The 21,830-nt window shown below is 36.8% G+C and overlaps 3 protein-coding genes across 4 annotated transcripts in view; 1 reads left to right on the top strand and 2 right to left on the bottom strand.

Moving 5' to 3' along the window:
- LOC127443052 (yjeF N-terminal domain-containing 3-like) overlaps positions 1-21,830 on the top strand; it is a 479,510-nt gene that overhangs the window by 48,752 nt on the left and 408,928 nt on the right. The window lies entirely within an intron of this gene.
- Positions 1-21,830, bottom strand: part of LOC127443049 (5'-AMP-activated protein kinase subunit beta-2-like) — a 180,173-nt gene that overhangs the window by 61,370 nt on the left and 96,973 nt on the right. The gene's annotated exons all lie outside the window — the stretch shown is intronic.
- LOC127443035 (midnolin-A-like) lies at positions 206-19,982 on the bottom strand. Its single transcript, XM_051701514.1, has 7 exons — positions 19,655-19,982; positions 16,183-16,270; positions 16,010-16,072; positions 7,551-7,850; positions 7,348-7,438; positions 7,026-7,256; positions 206-3,485 (listed from the first exon to the last, which is right to left on the bottom strand). The coding sequence occupies exons 1-7, from the start codon at positions 19,813-19,815 to the stop codon at positions 3,223-3,225; spliced, it is 1,197 nt and encodes a 398-aa protein (XP_051557474.1). The 5' UTR covers positions 19,816-19,982; the 3' UTR covers positions 206-3,222.

The raw sequence follows: 21,830 nt of genomic DNA, 5'->3' as shown, positions 1-21,830 counted from the left end.
TTTCCAACACAGAATTCTATTAAAAACAATACAGAATTTGAGGTGTGCTGGAAATGAATTGTCATGAATTAAATCTCCTGAGGTGCATGAACACACACTGAAGACATTGTTAGTAGACAAATTAAATTAACTAGTGAGAGTGTGAAAAATGTTTTAATCCAAAGTTGAAGACACCAAACACAGTCTTGTTTTCACATCTCTGCAGGTGCACAATGTTGCTAAACGATACGGTTTGAGTATCATTCTCGTGTATGTTACCAAGTTACAACAACTGAACTGAAGGTAAAACTACTAGTTAGACACAAACTAATTGTTTAATGCATTTCGCACATTAAAATGCATTGCTTATGAAAAAATACCATTCAGTTACATGTTTTTTTTTTCTTATTTTTTGACACTAGTTTACATGTACAAAACTCTCAAACAAGAGAAATATAAAAGCATACACACACTTCAAAACAAAGCGCAGAATGTTTCAGTTACCAGATAATGTTGTAAATGAATACAGTTGTGTGATTGTGCTACACTGAATCTGAAGACCTTTTTCAACAGACGTATCTTCTTCGTTTATATGGAATATCAAGAGGAAACAAGGAGCAACATGGTGATCTTTTCTATAGTTTTGAAATCCCGTTTGCGTTCTGCACACATATGATGCATTCATGAAATAGTCTTGAATTTGCCTTGTGTTTTCAGATTCACCATCTGATCGTGAGAAACAGCTAACACAACGATTAATGTTTATTGGTTGTCTACAACATTTTCCTAATCACATCTCTATTGACGTACTGTTCTCCACACCACGTATCAAAAGTATGTGAATGCTCACGAGAGAAAATGTATTGTGCAAAACTGACGTGATAAAGCTACACTGCGTTCTGTAACAACAAGCAAGTATACAGAGAATATTTTAAACAGTGTATAAACACTTTCCTGAAAAAAAGTCATTTATTAATTCGTATCATCCAGTAAAAATATCTAAATAAAACAAAACAAAAAACATTTACTTCAGAAGTAAAAGTAAGAACTTAATACCTTGATTTAAAGGAATATTCTGGGTTCAATACAAGTTAATCTCAGTCGACAGCATTAGTGTCATAATGTTAATTACAATAAAAATTAATTTCAACTCGTCGCTCCTTTTCTTTAATAAAAGTACAAATGTGTGTTCCAGTGAGACACTTACAATGGAAGTCAATGGGGTCAATTTTTGGAGGTTTAAAGGCAGAAATGTGAAGCTTATAATTTTATTAAAGCATTTACATTCATTATTCTGTTAAAACTCGCGTATTATTTGAGTTGTAAAGTTGTTTAAATCGTCGTTTTTACAGTTGTCATGGCAATGAAGTTATAAAATTGTCTGACTTTCCACAGATGCGGTTAGTAAGTGATTTAATCACAGTAAAATCATGTTAACACACATATTGTTTATGTCTTGTGTCTATACTTTTGAAACAGTGAGTATTTTAATGTTTACAGATTGACCCCATTGACTTCCATTGTAAGTGTCTCACTGGAACACACATTTGTGCTTTATTTTAACCCCTTAAACTCTATGGGGGGCACTATTTCGTGAAAAAAAGTATCTGTATACATGAGTCAGGCATATGAGGTATTGTTTGAAAGCTTAGAATCTGATATTTTCATAGATACCCATCACTTCTGCATTTATGTTACTTAAATTAACAAAATAAGGCCTCAAAACATTCGCGGTTTAAATTAGCGCCCCCTAGAGGTAATGTGGTAGAACTATTTATATAAAAATAAAAGTCCTTCACATAGCACATAAATGGACAAGTCATATATCAAATGAAAGCTCTCATTCTCATGAATGTGACAATATAGTTATGCCCTAATATCACAGTTCAAAAGATTTTCAAAAGAATCACAAAGGGAAATATGATTTCTGTAAGTCATCAAATACAAACATTTCTTTTACGTGCCGATAACTGCTGCTGTAAGCCCCAAATAGCCAATAACTTTATATCTGCTTTATCCTTAGGCAGTTCTCTAAAACATGAGCCATTGTTTACTTGTCTGTGAGATTGCTTGTGTGAATAAACCAATATTATATCTTAGATGTCCAGAACAAAATATGCCATCCAGAAGGAAAAGCATGCTAAACAAATCATCAGAAAAATATGTTTTTGACTATTGATGATAAAATGTTATATATCATCACAAAGAGGAGGATCTCAGCTTTCTAATGACACCTATATTGAGCTTCTAGTCCACTCAGAGGCCGAGATATTCAATGAAATAATGAGGGTGGTGCTTGAACTGAAAATTAGACTGAATGTCTATGGACGAGCACATCTGTGAGGGATAAAATGTGTTAGAGCGCCACCTACATTTCAGATCTGTATATTATGATGGAATGTGATAGAGAATAAAACAATTCTAGTACCTGCTGCCATCTAGTGGAATAAAATGAGACTTTTTGTAGGGAGTTGTTTACAAAGTTAGGACAACAAACATTTAAAAAAAAATTTTTTATTTATCATAAGATTATAAAAAAACATACAATATTATTTATGAACAATTTTATTTGGGCAGTTCAATTTTTTGCAATTATTCAACAGTATGTGTGAATGGTGAGCTTTTAAATTACAGTGTGAAAAATTGAGGACGGCAGCCCAAAAATGCACCAGAGTATAAGGGGTTAAAGAAAAGGAGGGACGAATCGAAATTCATTTTTGTGGTAATCAACATGACACAAATGCTGTTGATTGAGCTTAACTTGTATTCATCCTGGAATATTCCTTTACGTTTATTTTTCTTAAGCATAAATCTCACTAAATTCTGTTACATGTATGCTTTAAACAAGCAAAAAAAAAAAAAAAAAAAAAAAAAACAATAAGTTATATTCTCTGAAAACAAGTATTACTCTCTTATACAATTTTGCTTCTCGTTTTAAGGATGCTGAGATATTTCTACGGGACTATGTTATAACAAGTTATGTTATAAATGCCTATTAAAGCCAGTTCCTGAAGTGACATGAATAAAAATAGTCCAAGTGTTTCACAGTTTTTGCTTCTCAATTGAGTCCACAGGATGAATTGATCAAATCACAGTCATTAATGCCCCTAAACCTGATCCTGATCCTGATCCTGTTCAACCAGCGTTACCACACAACTGATTTTCTGTGCACACGGTTCATTTCCACCGATGTCTTTATTGTTTATTCCAGCTGTCTGTCATCTAGTCGTTCATCCACTCAACTCAAGCCACAACAAACTCTGTGCTCATGTCTGCCTGGACGTCTGGTTTCCAGACCGGCTCTTGAAAGTCCAGATCCAAGGACCCGTCTCTGGACAGACTGGTGTTGCTATGACTACGTGTGCCCTTGCGATTGGCCGGCCAGTGGTACGGCCCACGCATGTCCCTCTTGGCTTTCCGTCGCAGTTGTCGCTGTTGCAGTAAGAGTTGCAGCTGTTGCACTTTACAGCGAGTGGCTTTGTTTTCCGTCTGCCGCAAATGCTCACCTGCCCCATACAGAGAGAGAGAGAGAGAGAGAGAACCATAAATATGATATAACATCAAACTAAATCACTTCCAGTTGTGTTTAAAGCTGAAGTGTGTTATTATCAAACTCATGAGTTAACTTCAGACAGTAGCTGTGTTTGCAATAGCATACTACTCGTACTATTTCTGCAGTATACACTTTAGATGTGGCCTTATTCCGAACATAGTGACAGACATTTCTCTGATGACTGACATCTGTGATCTAGAACAAAAGGTGAATATGACATAACTTGTTAACATAACATGACTGCTGAGTCACGAGTGAAATATGCAGCTGATCTGTGATCTGGATGAACGTGTTTGTCGGATGTAATTGTCTGCCGACAGGTTTGTTTTTACAAGAAACTGCAGATAAGTGTGACATGTAAAAATGACGAATGAGATTATCTTAACAAATAATAACTGAGTGTACAGGTGAATCTCGAGAACATGTTTGGCTCTTATTTCACCCCAAAATCTAAATATTTTGCATGAAGAAAGAAAGCCTGTTTTTTTCCATTGAGACATTGTTTTCCACCCCAAATGACTGAAATACAAAACAAACAATCTCATTCTCATTACAGGTAAATCTACTATTACGATTCTACGACTTATAGAGAGAATACGATAAATCACAGCAGTCCTGACTAGTTTTTTTTATTAATGCCAGGGAAATAGAATACAAATAATTATGTATTAAATATTTAAATAAGAATATATAATAATATAAATATTAATAAATAATTTATAATTTATAATATAATAAATAATTTTATATAATACATTTTAAATATACATTTATATGTACAAATTATTAAATTGTAAAAAGTATATACAATAAATAATATTATTATATAATAATAAATAATTTATTAATTATAATATATCCTCATGCGACCCCGCATACACATGCATGGATGTATTTTGGCTTCGCTATACGCAACACATAATTTCATTTAATTTAAACTGACTGATCTCAGTTCAGGAGACTCTGTGCTGTCATTAAAGTGTTAAAGTCATGTGACCAAACAACATGGCGCTGATCACAGCGGAGTTTGTCTTTGGGAGAAACACCAACAAAACTACATCTGTAAAGAAATCTAATTAAATTTTTACATTGAAACCTGTTTGAGTCAAAAGATTAGAGTCTCTAGTTTCATCCGATATGTCATTTTAAAAAATTAATCGATTTATCGCGAAACAGCACACTGTTAAACACAATGACCACTTATGTGGACTATAGGCTCATTTTCAGTTCTTCTATATTTACTGTGTATTATCACATTGAGAATTAATGGGTCAATTCTTGTTGCTTTCAGAGGCTTTATATGGAGTTAGGATGAAAATAAGGTGCATTTCAAACTGTTCTGAGACCAGTGCAGACAGACAGCACACTGGAGGTTAAGTCATTCACTAAATAGGGAGCAAGGGAGCATCCTATAGCTCTCTATGCAGTTAAGTGCATTCACTCCTAAAATCTGATCAAAAGTTCAGTTTCAGGCTGCAGATGATGTTTGGATCACTCAACATGTTTGACAGACATGTGACAATGATAATCAGTACATAGATTCAGAATTTATAATGTATCATTTTATTTTAACATGGTTGGCAGTGATTGGATGATGCTGGACATTACTTTGAATCAGAATAAATTATGCTAATTTATGATGTAATGTCTGTAACGTCCCAAAAACATGAATAACTAACACTTTCTATAGCTTGGTGTTATTTGAAATGTTGCAACTTAGTCCTGCTGTCCACATATGAGGACATTTTTAGGAAAACTATTTGCTCTAGTAGAGATCGGTTCTTTCCACTTCTGCTGTCTGTGAATCATTTATGCCTCATCCTCATGTTTTCCACTCAACACACACACACACAAGTTAATATCCACCAACAGCTGCTGCAGGTGCTGTTGTGTCTAATAGAGCAGATGCAATAACAATGACCCGTGAAATATCATCATCATTTATGTAAAATCCTGTGTTTGTCCTGATGCAACGATCTGATGGAAATTTAAAGAAGCCCTAATCTCCAATACTCTGTGGGAAACGGGGCGTTTCAACCCCACAAACAGCACTCTTTGGGCAGCTTCAGCGCAATTTGAGAGAAGCGCCCATAGACAGCAGCTCTTTTCTGGGCTACCAAAAGAAGCGTTTGTCAACAGTAATTTCATCTATAATGGCCATTCTTATCAGATTAGTAGAACATTCAAATATTTTACATTTTACTTTCAAGACGATCATAACTATTTAAATGTATTTTCTGTTAAAGCATTGTATAATGTAATAACCAAGGCTGTCGATTTAACGTGTTAATTCAGTGCGATTAATTATTTAAAAAATAACACGTTAAAAAAAATTAAAGCAATTAATCATTCTAAAGCCACATTTTGTTTTGTATTTTTTAATGTTTCAATAATGTAATGCATTTTAATATTCTGTATTATAAAACAAAAAATTATAAAAAATTATATATTTATTTTTTTTAATTTTATTTATAATTACTTAATTATAACTATTTCTTTTATTTAATCATAATAAATTGAATTATTGTTATTTAAGGGGTTTTCTCAGCAAATATTTATGTATGCGATTAATTAATCAGCATACCATATAATTAATTCGATTAAAAATTGTAATCGATTGACAGCCCAAGTAACAACACTTTATGTTATTTTTTTCTATGACAATTTTACTGAAGATGCGTTTCTGCATCGGTATACGCTGTTTTTTAATTGTTTTTCTATGAAAACATACAGTAGATGGACATCTTTGCCATTGGGACTCTCGTTATATTTCTCAGAATGTTGCATATGAGGGGAACTATTAACCGCAGTTTATATGTCAGGAACTAGATCTTCTAGTGGAAGGATGACACTTGATGAATTTTATTTTTAATTTTCCTCCCCTTTTTCTCCCCAATTTGGAATGCCCAATTCCCAATGTGCTCTAAGTCCTCGTGGTGGCGTAGTGACTCGCCTCAATCCGAGTGGCGGAGGACGAATCTCAGTTGCCTCCACGTCTGAGACCGTCAATCCACGCATCTTATCATGTGACTTGTTGAGTGCGTTACAGCGGAGATGTAGCGCATGTGGAGGCTTCACGCCATCCACCGCGGCATCCACACACAACTCACCACGCGCCCCACCGAGAACGAACCACATTATAGCGACTACGAGGAGGTTACCCCATGTGACTCTACCCTCCCTAGCAACCGGGCCAATTTGGTTGCTTAGGAGACCTGGCTGGAGTCACTCAGCACGCCCTGGATTCGAACTCGTGACTCCAGGTGTGGTAGTCAGCATCAATACTTGCTGAGATACCCAGGCCCCACTTGATGAATTTTATTAATAAAATGTGTTATATTGTGAATATAGCCTCTCCGCTGTGTACCATGTGTAACAACAGCATATAGATACTATATGCACAAAATACCACAACCTTGAGCGCTTTATTTCAGCACGTCTGTGAATCATGTTTTATTCTGATGAGAAACACACGCACAGTGCTTTGACTCACCTGACGGTCTGCGCAGGTGCATGTGCTGTGGTCTGTCTGAGGTAGGTGAGGGTGGAGGTGAACAGGGTGAGGCCGGAGGGCATGGAGTCTGACAACGCAAGTGTGTGATGGTCGGTGGGGCGCTCTGGTAATGCCGTGTGGCACTCAAGAGATCGTTCAAAATCTGCAGGATAGTGGTGATGTCGCGTCGAGGACGCCCAATGCCGTCCTGACAACTTGGGTGTAAAGTACCTGTGAAGGGGGTAAAGATGAGTTAAAGATAATGTATAAATGACAAACAGCTTGTTTGTTCAGCTGGCTGCAGTCTGAGGTGAGCCGTTACCTGAGAATGTTCCTGAGAAAACTCCTGGTGCGTGATTCACCAGACTCTCGATGATGGCACCCGGTTTGAGTCTCTGATCGCTGCCTTCATCCTAAAACACACACAAACATTAGCATAGATTTGGGTAAATGTAGCGTGTGCACTAAACAGTTTGAAAGATTAAGCTTTCAAAGCAGCACTGAAGATTTTTAAGTCTGTCTCACCTGAAGGCAGCCTGTGGTGGTGGGGGGGCTATTGTCACTGTGGGCGTGGCTGCAGGGAGGTGTGGGAGGGGCTGTGTGGGCCTTAAAGACTTCCTGGTCTCTCTGTGGTGAGTCTGTTGAGCTGCAGGGTGAGAGTTGAGGGTCTGCAGGTGTCTGTCTGCTGCCTGTTGGACCTCTAGAGACAGACGGTGTGCGATGCTGTGACTGCTGAGCCGACAGCTGCAGCTGAACAAACATCATGTGATCCCCCACTTGCAGGGCAAGGGTCAGAGGGCACCGCCCCGACAGGAAATCACTGACCTGGAGACGAGATGACAGACGGATGTTAATGCAACTTACACACTGAGAAATATTATTAATCAATGCCGCCTGAAAGAAAAATCAAATCGTACTGTGACTTAAGCTGTGGACTTCATTACAGAGAAAATTAAAGAGAAAAGCCCTGCACCATGGTGTATGGAAGGATAGTGTCTGTAGCTACAGACAGGCACTAAAAGCTGGCAGGTCAGCATATTTTAGCAAACTCATAGAAAATAACCACAACAATCCTAGGTGTTTATGGCTAAATTGGTTAGGAATAAAGCCTCAACAGAACCAGATATTCCGTCGCAGCACAAGAGTAATGACTTCATGAATTTCTTTTCTGATAAAATTGAAATCATCAGAAATAAAATTGGAATTATGTAACCGTCAACACTTCAGAAGACAATGTCTCATATTATTTCCCTCGAGCAACCTCAATACTTCACTGTCATAGGTCATGAAGAGCTAACAAAACTTATCGAAACATCAAAGGCAACAACATGCATGTTAGATCCAATACCAACTAAGCTTCTAAAAGGTGTTTCCTGTATGTGTGTGTGTATATATATATATATATATATATATATATATATACACACACACACACACACACATACATATACACACATACATATACATCCACACACACACACATATACACACACACAGGGTTGGTTAGTAACAAAAAATAAAAAATGAATCGGGATTATGTAATAATACAAAACATTAGTAACTATTTTCAACTACAGTTACAAATTAATTATTGGTAATCTGAATACAGTTACATTCAAAAAGCTAGATTACTGAAGAGATTACTTTGCATTTTGACATTTGTTTCTAGTATTTAGCCTTTCAGTTGGAAAGTATAAATCCATATAAATAATGCAATCAAAAGATGATGTGGTTGTGTACACTGTGTGGTTTTGAAGTAGCAGAAATAGCAATTGTCATGTGAACATTTAGATTTATTCAAAGCTAAAATGCTATTTCTAGCCCTTTTATATCCCTTTTCTATCAAGAAAATTTACTTCATTTTGCGTGTTCTCATAGTATTTTAGTTGCAGTGAATTATTGAGGCTTAATGCCATTTTTATGCCATGTTGTTCATAACAGTTGTCAGTTGAGGGCGCTATTTTGCTACTGTTGTTTTTGACAACCATTTCTGCTCGTGATGTCTCAAAGCTCATTTGGTATCTCTGGAGGGTGGGGTTTTGCGAAAAGGGGGCATGGCTAATCCAACAGCTCAGTTTGTGGAAACGGTAGAACGGGTAAATTCGCTTACAGCACCTTTAAGTATCTGGAAATATTTTTATATTTAAAACACATGCAATATTTACCAAGTTTTTAAAGCCTTAAAGGAAATAATGTATCCCTATTTTATAATGTGATGCCAAGTTAAATATGAATAAATGTCTTCTTGAATGTGTTCTTAATACATTTAAACCTTAAGAAGTATGACAATGTATGACAATTCCTAAAACAAGACAATGAAATCATTAATTGCCATTATTTGTGTGACAGCCCTTCTTCCGATATGGTATACCTTGCGATACATGTCCACAATATCAAAATTGGGTTGCAACTGAAATTGCGCCAAAGACACGAGAGACAGACCTTTAACTATTTTTAAAGTGTTAAACAGCATTTTGCTAATTATTTTATAATTATTGTGCATGTATAATGCATTAGTGGAGACACAGCTCACCCCAGGACAATATAAAATGAACTAGAAGGCAAAAATGTGATTAAAAATTTTGAAAACTTGAAGATATACATATTCCCTTGTATAACAAAATCTTAAAAAATAGTCCACAGACATGTTATGCATCAACTACTGACACATAAACACATAAAAATAAACAATACAAGGATCTAAACAGTCAATGCAATACTGTGAGAACAAGAATCATGCTATCTTGATATGACTGTATTAACAAACATCAGCATCTGCCTAAACTTTGAGAAACAGAGTTTGATTCAGAAAGCAACAGAAGTCTGAGGTTGTGCATGTGTCGGTCAAACCACAAAACCACCATTAATCCATCTCTCATTCTTTTAGAAGAGCTCTGATGTAGGGCTGCTGTTTTAGTTGATGACTGTACCGGTGAGGGGGGCATGAGCACTTTCATATAAATGAGTTATCTGCTCACAGTCTCAAGTGTCCGCTCTGAATGTGACTTATGGTACAAGTATCACGAGTAATATTTTGTGGACTGATGAAAATAAGGTTGAATTGTTTGGGAAGAACACATAGCACTACGTATGGGGTAAAAATGGCAACGCATACCAACATGAAAACATCATCCCAACAGTGAAGTACGGTAGAGGCTGCTTTGGGGCCTGGATCGCTTGCCATCATCAAGGGAAAAATGAATTCCCAAGTTCATCAAGATATCCTACAGGATAATGTCAGGGTGGCAGTGTGCCAGCTGCAGCTCAGAAGAAGTTGGGTGATGCAGCAGGACAATGACCCTAAACATCAAAGTAAATCCACTACAGAATGACTTCACAAAAATATAATCCACCTTTTGGAGAGTCCCAGTCAGAGCCCAGACCTTAACCCAATAGATATGCTGTGGAATGACATTGTGCATGTCTAATCCGCAGCTACCGGAAACGCTTGGTTGAGGTTATTGCTGCCAAAGGAGCATTGACCAGTTATTAAATGCAAGGGTTCACTTACTTTTTCCACAGCACTGTGAATGTTTAATGGGATGTTTTCAAAATGACGGGCACAGACAGAGGCTACAAGAGTCCAAAATGAACTAAATTCCAGATTCAGTCTATTGTGCAACCAAAATCCCAATAATAGCCAGAAAAAAATGAAGGACTTTTAACTAAAAACAAGCCCGAAATACACGTACTTATTTCGGGACTCTTATTTTGAAATTATGGAGAATTGTCTTAGTTAGAATGCTCTATATTTAAGTATTTACTAAATTAAGCTTTTATAGCATATATTCACCAGATTGAGGATTGTATGTGTCACCCTGATGAGTTTTCTTTTTAATTATTATCCACAAGAAAGTTGGAGACACGATATATGTGCTGCGGGGCACGTTTCCATCCACCTTTTTCCTGAACGCGGAAGTGTTCCACGGTTGGCCTGTTTTCAGTTTCCGGTCTCCAGTGTTTTCACTCGCATCAGCGTATATTCTTAGCAGGTAAAGTATTACATTTGTAGAAGTTGCCAAAAAACGTGAATCTATAGCGCTGAGAGATATACTTCACAGAGTCGAGATGAGTGTTTTTATAGAGAGTCCCTCAGCTGAGAGTGTAGATGACATGAAGCGATGGTCCGAGGTGAGTTATGTTGATATCATTCATTATTCTGAGCTGTTATGACAGACAACAACTGCACAAGTTGAGCGTGACATTCATTTTTACTCCAAATAACACTTAAATGGTGGATGTTCTCCATCTGAATCGCTCGTTACGGTAGTTTTTACATTGTCTCGAGACCAGAAACACAAAACAGACAATTAGAATCCAGTGGTTGCTCAGGAAAACGGTGGATGTAGTCGCACTTTTCTTTGCATGCTCTCGCTTCGATGTAGAACACTTGTTGATCTAATCAAAATAACAAAATATGCTTTGCAGTGAGGATACAAATATGGATGAATATTATCAATGATGAAAGATTTAGATATAACAAATCCCCACATTTCACTTGTATTAGTTATTTCACTTCTAGAGGTGGCTGTTATACTGTAGGAAACAATATCGGCATCGATTTTGCCCATAATCATTCCAGAAAGAAACCATCGGCACCGTTTAATCGGTAAAACCGATATATCGGTCTACCTCTATTAAGCACATTGTGTTTGTCTATACTTGTGACTTTGATGAAGATGAGATCATGTTTAATAACCAATTAACGCAGAAAACAAGCTAATTCCAAAGGGGTCACATTCTTTTTCTTGCCACTGTAAATTTAAAATCCCAAACTAAAATAACCTTGCTTAAATTCACAGTTTCAAAAGTAAAGTATGACATAAACACTGTTACATCATGATTTTAGTGATACCATTTGGGATTTACCAGATTACAGGCTTTACCTGCGTTACGTCGTCATGGCAACAAAGTTGTAAAATTGTCTATAACTTTACACAAGACGGACGGTGTGGTTAGTAAGTGACTTTATCACAGTAAAATCATGTTGACACACATATTGCGTCTTGTGGCTATACTTTTGAAACTGAGTATTTTAACGATTGAGCTTAATTTTATTGAACCGGAATATTCCCTTAGTGTTTGGTTCGGCGGGATTTTGGTTAAAAAATATTTCAAAATAGCTCGATGTGTCAATGCAGAACCAGAAACCAAGTGTTCAACAACATGTCCTGTTGCTCATTGCTTGTCGCAGCTGGTTAGTATGAACTGTGGAAATATGGAAGTAAAGAATTTCACCAATACAATCTGAACACAACCTGTCGTGAGGAAAAGAAAAACACAAGAAAGAAGTATGTTGAGCGTCAGGTCTTATGTTAGGGGCATGTAAAAGTCAACATTCCTGCTGTGTATAAGTCAACTGGATGGGAATGAGCTTGTTCCAGTGATGTGTCTTTGATGAATGGAACAATCACCGTGTGTAACACACCCCTCCTCTCTCTCTCGCACTGTCGGGAACACGCGAGTCACGATGTTCACCACTTCACTCACAAAAGACTCGCAAATAAAGACCGGATCACGACGCAACCGGCTGCCCGAGTGTTTCAACTGAACCGACATCTCTCGACAGATCTGTCGGATCAGAGGATATCACAGGACATTGATGAAGCTCTGAGGACGGCCGTCGTAATAAACACTGTTTATATTAGATCCCTACTGACTACATGTGTCAAACCAAACATATCTCGTTTCTGTTGATGTACACTATTGATTGGAGATGGTTTTTGGATGCTTCTGTTAGCAGAAACAGTGAAAAGTATCATAAATCTGTCAACAGGTTTGTGTGAGAACTGATGATCTTCCTCTGTTGCAGCTCTCCAATGTCATTTCCACTTCTGCATATTCAGACTAACACACAGAGAAGACACGGTGTGACAAACACAAACTTCCTGAAGCAGACATGCACCCACGCACACACAGAGAAAGATATGACGACTTCAAGAGGAAACACATTAAAAGACAAAATGCACAAAAGACACTAAACACACAGACACCTGCAGAAACTCTCAAATATTTAGTGCACACACACACACTCATCATTGCAGGATTTCCAGGATAAAAATACCTCCAACCACATCTTGTAACTGGCAACTCCAACACACACACACACACACACACGTTTACGTTAATGCCAGAGTTCACGTTAAGTAAGTCTGGCATCTGCTGCACTCTTGCGTCACACACGGTTCAGTCGGGGGTGCACAGTGTTTTCCACTGTCTGTCTGCTCAGATCCTGACGACACAATCTCATATTTCACCCAAACAACAGAAAACAATTATTACAGTTTTTTATTACAGTAATAAGTCTTTTTTTTTTTGCATTACAGTAAAGAAATTCTATATATTGTAACTTTTTCTTAACATTCTGATTTTGGGGTGAAATGTGATCTGGACATGTTCATGACAGGTTTCATGAGATTCAACCGAAGAGACATCAGACCCAGTCCTACACGACTGTTCTAGGAAAGTGTTTCTCTCTAACCCCACACACACACACACACACACACACACACACACACACACACACACAAACACACACAAAGCAAAAAATGACGCACAGACCCGCTGGTGGGTGGCGCACACACCACACACACACTCACGCCACACACACACACACACACTCACGCCACACACACACACACACTCACGCCACACACACACACCACACACACACACCACACACACACACCACACACACACACCACACACACACACACACACACCACACACACACACACACTATACATCAGGGCTCAATGCTAAGGATTTTTTCTATGGTTCCGGTTGGGCCAGTGTGTTATATTTTTGTGTTGGCCCCAACACAAAAATGAAAAATAGCTGTTTGTACCATCATGGCTTTAAGAAAATGTGCCCGAAGCTCAATATGTTTTATATCCTGTATATTACATTTTTAAGACCATAATTATATCACATTTATAATTTACAAGATATGTAAACAAATGATGGGTTTTCAAAGATTTAGTCACTGAGTTATTGGCTGAATGTAATAAACATATGAATCCCTGAGAGAGGAGATCATGCTATTAAATCAGTTGTGACTGTGTAATATACAATAGGTAGATGTTAGGCTTAATCTGTGATATGCATGTGGATATAACATAAAATTAGACAAACCAAACAAGACCAACACTGACTGATACACAAAGCACAGAAAGATAAGAGAATGATATACTGTATATATACACACGGTTCCACTTTTAAAGTGCTACACAAAGTATGCACATGCACACACACTATATTATATATATATAGTGCTGTGAAAAAGTATTTTCCTGATCTCCTCTATTTTTGTGTATTTTTCATACTAAATTGTTTCAGATCTTCAAAACGTGATGTAGCAAAACAACGGCAACCTCAGCAAACACAAAATACAGTTTTCAAATATATATATTTGAATTTATTGAAGCAAAAACGTTATCCAAACGTTATATCACCTTTAACCTAATAGCTGGTTGTGCCACCTTTATCAGCAACAACTGCAACCAAACGCTTCCGATAACTGGAGATCAGTCTTTAACAACGCTGTGGGGGAATTTTGTCCCACTCTTCTTTCAGAACTGCTTTAGTTCAGACGCATTGGAGGGTTTTCGAGTATGAACTGCCCGTTTAAGGTCCTGCCACAGCATCTCAAGTCAGGACTTTGACTAGGCCACTCCAAAACTTTAATTTAGCTTCTTTTGAGCCATTCAGAAGTGGACTTCCTGTGCTTTGGATCAATGTCTTGCTGCATAATCCAGTTGTACTTGAGCTTCAACTCACGGACTGATGACCGGACATTCTCCTTTAGGATTTTCTGGTAGAGAGCAGAATTCATGCTTGACCGTAGATCTTTTTGTGGAATTCTGTGTTTGATTTACGCCAGATGTAACGGGACCCCTGTCTTCCAAACAGTTCCAACTTTTCAATCTTTACTGATGCGAGAGAGGCCTGCAGTTCCTTGGATGTTGTCCTTGGATTTATTGTGACTTCCTGGATGAGTCGTCGCTGTGCTCTTGGAGGAACTTTGGAAGGTCGGCCCCTTCTGGGAAGGTTCACTACCGTGCCAAGTTTTCTCCATTTGGAGATAATGGCTCTCACTGAGGTTCTTTGTAACCCTTTCCAGACTGATGTATTTCAATCATCTTTTTCCTCATCATTTCTGGAATTTCTTGTGATCTTGGCATAATGTGCTACTGGGTGAGACCTTTTAGCCAACTTCATGCTGCTGAAAAAGTTCTTGAAGATGTTGATTTGATTGAACAGGACTGGCAGTAATCAGGTCTGGGTGTGTCTATTCCAGCTGAACCCCATTATGAATGCAGTTTCATAGATTTGGGGATTTAGTAACTAAGGGGGCAAATATTTTTTCACACAGGCCCAGTTGCTATTGGATAACATTTTTGCTTCAATAAATAACATTATCATTTATAAACTCTATTTTGTGTTTACTCAGATTGCCTTTGCTTTATATTAGATTTTTTTGCATTTTTGAAACAATTTAATATGAGATACAAAAACAGAAGAAATCAGGATGGGGGCAGATACTTTTCCACAGAACTTGTATATGTATATATATATATATATATATATATATATATATATATATATTCACACACACAGTTTCACTTTGAAGGTGCTACATGAATGCACACACACACTTTTAATGGGCCTGTTGCCAAGAGATGAGTAATATGTTTCAGTATCACACTATAATTTGCTAACACTGAAATATGCCACAAGCGCTTTCACATAAACAGCACAACATTCATGAAAAGCACTTTACAACAGTTTACCCAGAATCACCTGTTCCGTTTATCCTCAATGATACAGTGTGTGTGTTTGTGTACATGTGTGGGTGCATTTTACTAGTTTGATTCAGCTGCTGGTGAGAACTGCGCACTCATTAGAATAATTATTGTGCGAGTTCTTGTGAATGAGTGTGTGTCGCGCAAACAGGAAACGGGTGACCGCAGCGAGTGGGTTACCTGCACATCTGTGAGACTTTCCAGCGCCTGCAGGATCGACTGCTCTGGACGCCATGACTGCGACTGCAAACACACAACAACGACATCGTAAACTCATCACTGATGTATCATTGTCATTTATGAGGACAAAATCCTCCACTGAATGATTCAATGTAATGTAAACGTATATTTACCATCAGTCCAGCTTCAACAGAGGGTACCAGTGTCAGTTTGCTCCAGTCACTGATGCCAAAATCCTGCAGTTTTCCAGAACTCAACCTCCTGTAGAAAGAACAGAACCATCACTGTCATCATCTCCCATCATGCACCTCTGCAGTACTCAACTGTGAATGATGGTTTTGGGCTCAACTCTAAATTCACTGCAAACACATAACCAGTCGAAGGCATGGCATGGGCATAGGTTTGAGTCCCGCTTGCATCATGTCCAAACACGCCCTACCCAAACCTGTCCAGTCAATCTCTATTATCCTGCATAATAAAGCCCCAAAATAAAACAAAGGGTAATCTATAAAGAATCCAACGGATCAATGTAATGAATTATTCACACAGAACTGATCAATACTGTTCACAATGACAGTGAATGAAGTGTCTCCTGTCAAAGGTTCAATGCAGGTCTTTGCTTAATGCATCGGGTCGGTTCTCCTCGGGTCAAAGGCAAACAGCGCCACAAAGTGAACCCAGTTCTCCATGAATTCATACTATCATTGGCCTTAACAAGGAGACTTTTTAAACCTCATGTTGGTGGATATTCTAAACTAAGCATTACAACATAAGCCAAAAACTAGATTTTTTAAAGAAGTACATAGTTTAAAAAAAAAAAAAAAAGACAATTATGATTCCCAATAAAATTAAATGTCCTGTAAGATATCAGAAGAAATTCAAACAAAATCGATCAGGATTTTAAATTAGATGTCAACCGATAACTAAGGTGTTTGGAAAGGCAGATAACGGATTAATTGGCTGATAGTTTTTAAAATCGATAGAATGTAAAAAAAATGTTTTTATTCTTTCTTTCTATAGCGGGCAAAGACAAAGAGTCCAAAATGAATAAAATCCCAGATGCAGTTTTTTGTTCAACCAAAAGATTTGGTGCATAATGTCGGACTTTTAAGTATAAATAAGCCCAAAACACAGCGGGGACTCTTATTTTGAAATGACGAAATAATGAAAAAACTATCTGCAACAACTGACATCGATTTCTGCTGATAACCGATAGTTTCATAAAGCAACTATCAGCACAGATTAATCGGTAAAACCGATACCAGTCTACCTATATTTTAAAAACCCATATAACTTATGCGAATACCCTTAAAGGGACAGTTCACCCAAAAATGAAAATCCTCTCATCATTTACTCGCCCTCATGCCATCCCAGATGTGTTTGACTTTCTTTCTTCTGCAGAACACAAATGAAGATTTTTACAAGTATATTTCCGCTCTGTAGGTCCATACAATGCAAGTGAATGGTGACCAGAATGGTAAAAACTGTACGATATCATCTTGTTGTTCATTTCAGTACCTGATTAAAGTATGCTGCTATTAGCAAAATGTCATGTAATGTGAGAGTTTTGAGATGAAATCAAAGACCATTAGAAAACAATAATAAAAAATAAAAAAAAGTCTCGATATGGCCAAGTGTGATCATTAAACAGCAGAAGGATGTCATTTAATTAAGTAATGTACAGTCACATGCACTGTGTGCCACAGAATGAATGAGAGGCTCCGTCCTGCTCAGTCATCTCCCTCACACACACAAGCAGGTGCGCACAAAAACGCAACACACAATACTAATGCTTGATTTTCATGCAGTGTGTCCAATAGTCTCCATCTGCAGAGTCACAGAGCAGTGTGTTTAGTGTATAAACGGCTGTGAACTCTCAAATGAACTCTTTCTCCATTTCAGCTAGGAGATTTCAGCTCGCGAGTCACGGGAAGCTTGATATAACGAACCCTTCACAAACAGAAAGAACTTCAAAGATGAAACGAGAGCTTTATTTAACTGGATGCGTAAAATTGAAGACATTACGACAGAAAAATATTACTGCTATATAAAGGTATAATATTCAAAGCAGTTGCAATAATACTCATAGTAACAATATTATAATATTAAATGGTTATATTATTAATATCATTATCTGTAAGCAATATCACATAAGCAAATGTATTGAATATCAGCATGTTGTGATTCAGCCATGGCAGCCTTTTGCCTCAGATAATCAGACTGTTTTCATTTAACCCTTCGGGACATTTTTGTCTTTTTCGATCATTTTGGCTGTGTTAATGCCAACGGCATACATTTTGACAAAGGTGTGTATTTTTGGGGAGAATTTTGATATTTCAAGCTCAGTTCCTATAATACATCTATAATACACTGTGCACACAAAATAGTTCCACTCAGGACCTTCAGGACAAAAATGTCCCCATTGAAACCCATTAAAACTGCAATATTTGATCCCAGTGCCATTAAAGCATAAAATCATGAATTCTATGATATTATACTTTCATTTCAGAGCCCTGGCTTCAAAATTTACATTTTTAATATTTTCCACCAGATGGCGCCATTTTTCTCATGTTTAGCCTATGGAGCAAATACAAGCTTTTTCCCTATTCTCTGTTTGCTGTATTAAGAGCACTGCAGGACAACTGAATAAATGATGCAGATAAAATTGTGTGGGTGTGTTGGTATGGATGTCAGAGTGTGTTTTGTATGTGTGTATTGAGAAATGTGTTTGTGTGTGTGTGTGTGTGTGTGTGTGTTTGTGTGTGAAAAGCAACAGTGGCATTATATAAACAAACTGGCATTTAAAGGGTTAAAATCCTGAAAATGAATGAATATTTGGTAGTTATGATCAGGACTGATGTTGGTTAAAAAATCTAAGTCAGTGAAAGTGGAAAATAATATTAATATATAATATTTTTATGGCAGTTTTTGACGTGGACATTTTTGTCCTCTAAGGACCTCCGAGTAACTTTTTTTATTTGGTGCACCAAAAATAATTATACATACACACATATATATATATATATATATATGTGTGTGTGTGTGTGTGTGTGTGTGTGTGTGTTGAAATATTATTATTTACAATATAAAAACTATATTGTTGAAAATTGAATTAAAGCTGTACAATATATTTGATTAAACACAATTTGATCATAACATTTAATTAAAACATTTAACATGGAATTCAGAAAAATTAAAACAGAAAAGGCATAATTTGTATCTATAAGACTTTATTCAGTTCTTAGTTCTTTATACAGTTTTTATCAAAAATCAGAGTTTTTTTATTTGTTGCATAAGTATCGCGTTAGTATGGATACCGATGTACCACGGCTGGTATCATACCGAAGCCAACATTTTGGTATCGGAGCAACCTTGCTGCCTTTATGTGCTTTTCGGAGGTTTAAAGTTCTGGTCACCATTCACTTTTATTATATGGACCTACAGAGCTGAAATATTCTTCTAAAAAAAAGTCATACACATCGGATGACAGAATTTTCCTTTTTGGTTGAACTCTCTCTTTAACTGTTCAGTAGCAAAACATTATTCCAACACTACTTTTATTAAAGATCAATCAATCAATAAGAATCAAATGACAAATTCTGTAGCATCTTGTTTGATTTGTATCTCATGTCAAAACAAACTCACGTGTCTCTGTGCAGCAGCAGCAGTCTGTCTTTATTAACGCGGAGTTTCTGTGAAAGTTTCCTCTTCAGACCGTCCACCGTCTCCTCCCGCGGGACACGGAGCTCGAAGCGGGTTCCTGTGGTGGAGCTGATGGATAAATGCATTGATGTGTTCCGCTTCATCCGACGATTCGATGACAGTCCTCTTTCACCCAGAAATTATTTGGCTGTTTTTCGGGACGGTTTTGAGTCGGTCTGATCTCTGAGATAAATGCAGTGTTTAGATCCCACAGTAAATGATCTGCACGAACACACAGCACAATGTTTAGCGGATACACTTGCCTTCTTTGTGTTAGTCAATCAGCTGTCTCATGTAACACCCAAACGCACAGAACACTCCGCCCATTTCCCCATTCTCCAATGTGACCAATCAGAGAAGCGCTTAAAGGATGCGTCACTCTGCAATCATTCATAACATCTCATTCACATGTGAAGCATTTCATAAAATAATAACATTATATTATTAGATTTTTATTGAAACATTGCATAAAGACAATGTTGTGTGCATATATTCAATACAAGTTACGCTTAATCAACAGCAATTGTGACATAATGTTGATTACCACAAAAATGAACCATTTTCTTTAAAAAAAAAAAAAGGACAAATGTTCCAGTGAGACACTTACAATGGAAGTCAATGGGGTCAATCTGTAAACATTAAAATACTCACTGTTTCAGTATAGACACAAGACATAAACAATATGTGTGTTAACATGATTTTACTGTGATTAAATCACTTACTAACCGCATCTGTGGAAAGATATAGACAATTTGACAACTTCGCTGCCATTACGACTGTAAAAACAACGATTTAAACAACTTTGCAACTCAAATAATATACAAGACACAAAAATAAAAACATAAAGAGACACTATGGTTATTGACTGTGTTATTTATAAACCCCTTAAACTTTATGGACCTGCCGGCGAGTCCATAGGGGCGCTATATCGCAAAAAAGTTTACGCTTAAAGCGTTAAAGTATCTGTATATGTAAGTCAGGCATATGAGGTGTCATTAGAAAGCTTAGAATCTGAACTTTTCATAGATACCCATCACTTCTGCATTTATGTTACTTAAAATGACAAAATAAGGCCTCAAAACATTCGCGTTGAAAATTAGCGCCCTCTAGAGGTAACGTGGTAGAAATATTCATATAAAAATAAAAGCCCTTCACATAGCACCTGAATGGACAAGTCATATATCAAATGAAAGCTCTCATTTACAGGAATGTGACTGTATAGTTTATTCTGTTGCACTAATATGACAGTTCAAACGACTTTCAAAAGAATCACAAAGTAAAATTTGATTTCTGTAAATCATCAAATACAAATGTCTCTTTTATGCACTGATAACTGCTGCTGTAAGCTCCAAATAGCCAATAACTTTATATCTGCTTTTACCTTAGGACGTTCTCTAAAACATGAGCCATTGTTTACTTGTCTGTGAGATTGCTTGTGTGAATAATCCAATATTATATCTTAGATGTCCAGAACAAAATATGCAGTCCAGAAGGAAAAGCAAGCTAAACAAATCATCAGAAAAATATGCTTTCGATTTATTGATGATAAAATGTTATATATCATCACAAAGGGGAGGATCTCAGCTTTCTAATGAGACTTAGATTGAGCTTCTAGTCCACTCAGAGGCCGAGATATTCAATGAAATAATGAGGGTGGTGCTTGAACTGAAAATTAGACTGAATGTCTATGGACGAGCACATCTGTGAGGGATAAAATGTGTTAGAGCGCCACCTACATTTCAGATCTGTATATTGTGATGGAATGTGATAGAGGAAAAAATCTAGTGCTTTCTGCCATCTAGTGGAATAAAATGAGACATTTCAAAGTGAAGTAGAGTGAACAGAACCAGATTTAAATTTTTACAAAGTAAGGATTTTTTTTTTTTTTAATAAAACATTTCTGTTTATCATAAGATTATAAACACATACAATATTATTTATGAATAACTGGAGTCTTTTTTTATTTATTTGGGGGGGTTCTCTGAAAAATTAGACCAATTTGTTGCAGTTATTCCACAGTATGTGTGAATGGGGAGCTTTTAAATTTGAGTGTGAAAAATATTTTTTCTGTGTGTTTTGGAATATTCAGAATTGCAAAAAAAAAAAAAAAAAATATGTT

The sequence above is a fragment of the Myxocyprinus asiaticus genome, chromosome 6 (genome assembly GCF_019703515.2).
Source record: "Myxocyprinus asiaticus isolate MX2 ecotype Aquarium Trade chromosome 6, UBuf_Myxa_2, whole genome shotgun sequence".
Taxonomy (NCBI): domain Eukaryota; kingdom Metazoa; phylum Chordata; class Actinopteri; order Cypriniformes; family Catostomidae; genus Myxocyprinus; species Myxocyprinus asiaticus.
Note: the sequence above shows the minus strand (reverse complement) of the source record. Positions and strands in the feature narration are given on the sequence as shown.

What these genes read in the sequence shown, in the direction of transcription:
- LOC127443035 (XM_051701514.1), bottom strand. Translation starts at nt 19,815, where the DNA reads ATGAAGCGGAACACATCAATGCATTTATCCATCAGCTCCACCACAGGA. An exon ending in CTGCTGCTGCACAGAGACAC is followed by an intron (nt 16,271 to 19,654) that starts GTGAGTTTGTTT and finishes TTCTTTCTACAG; the next exon opens with GAGGTTGAGTTCTGGAAAAC. An exon ending in GCACCTGCGCAGACCGTCAG is followed by an intron (nt 3,486 to 7,025) that starts GTGAGTCAAAGC and finishes TGTATGGGGCAG; the next exon opens with GTGAGCATTTGCGGCAGACG.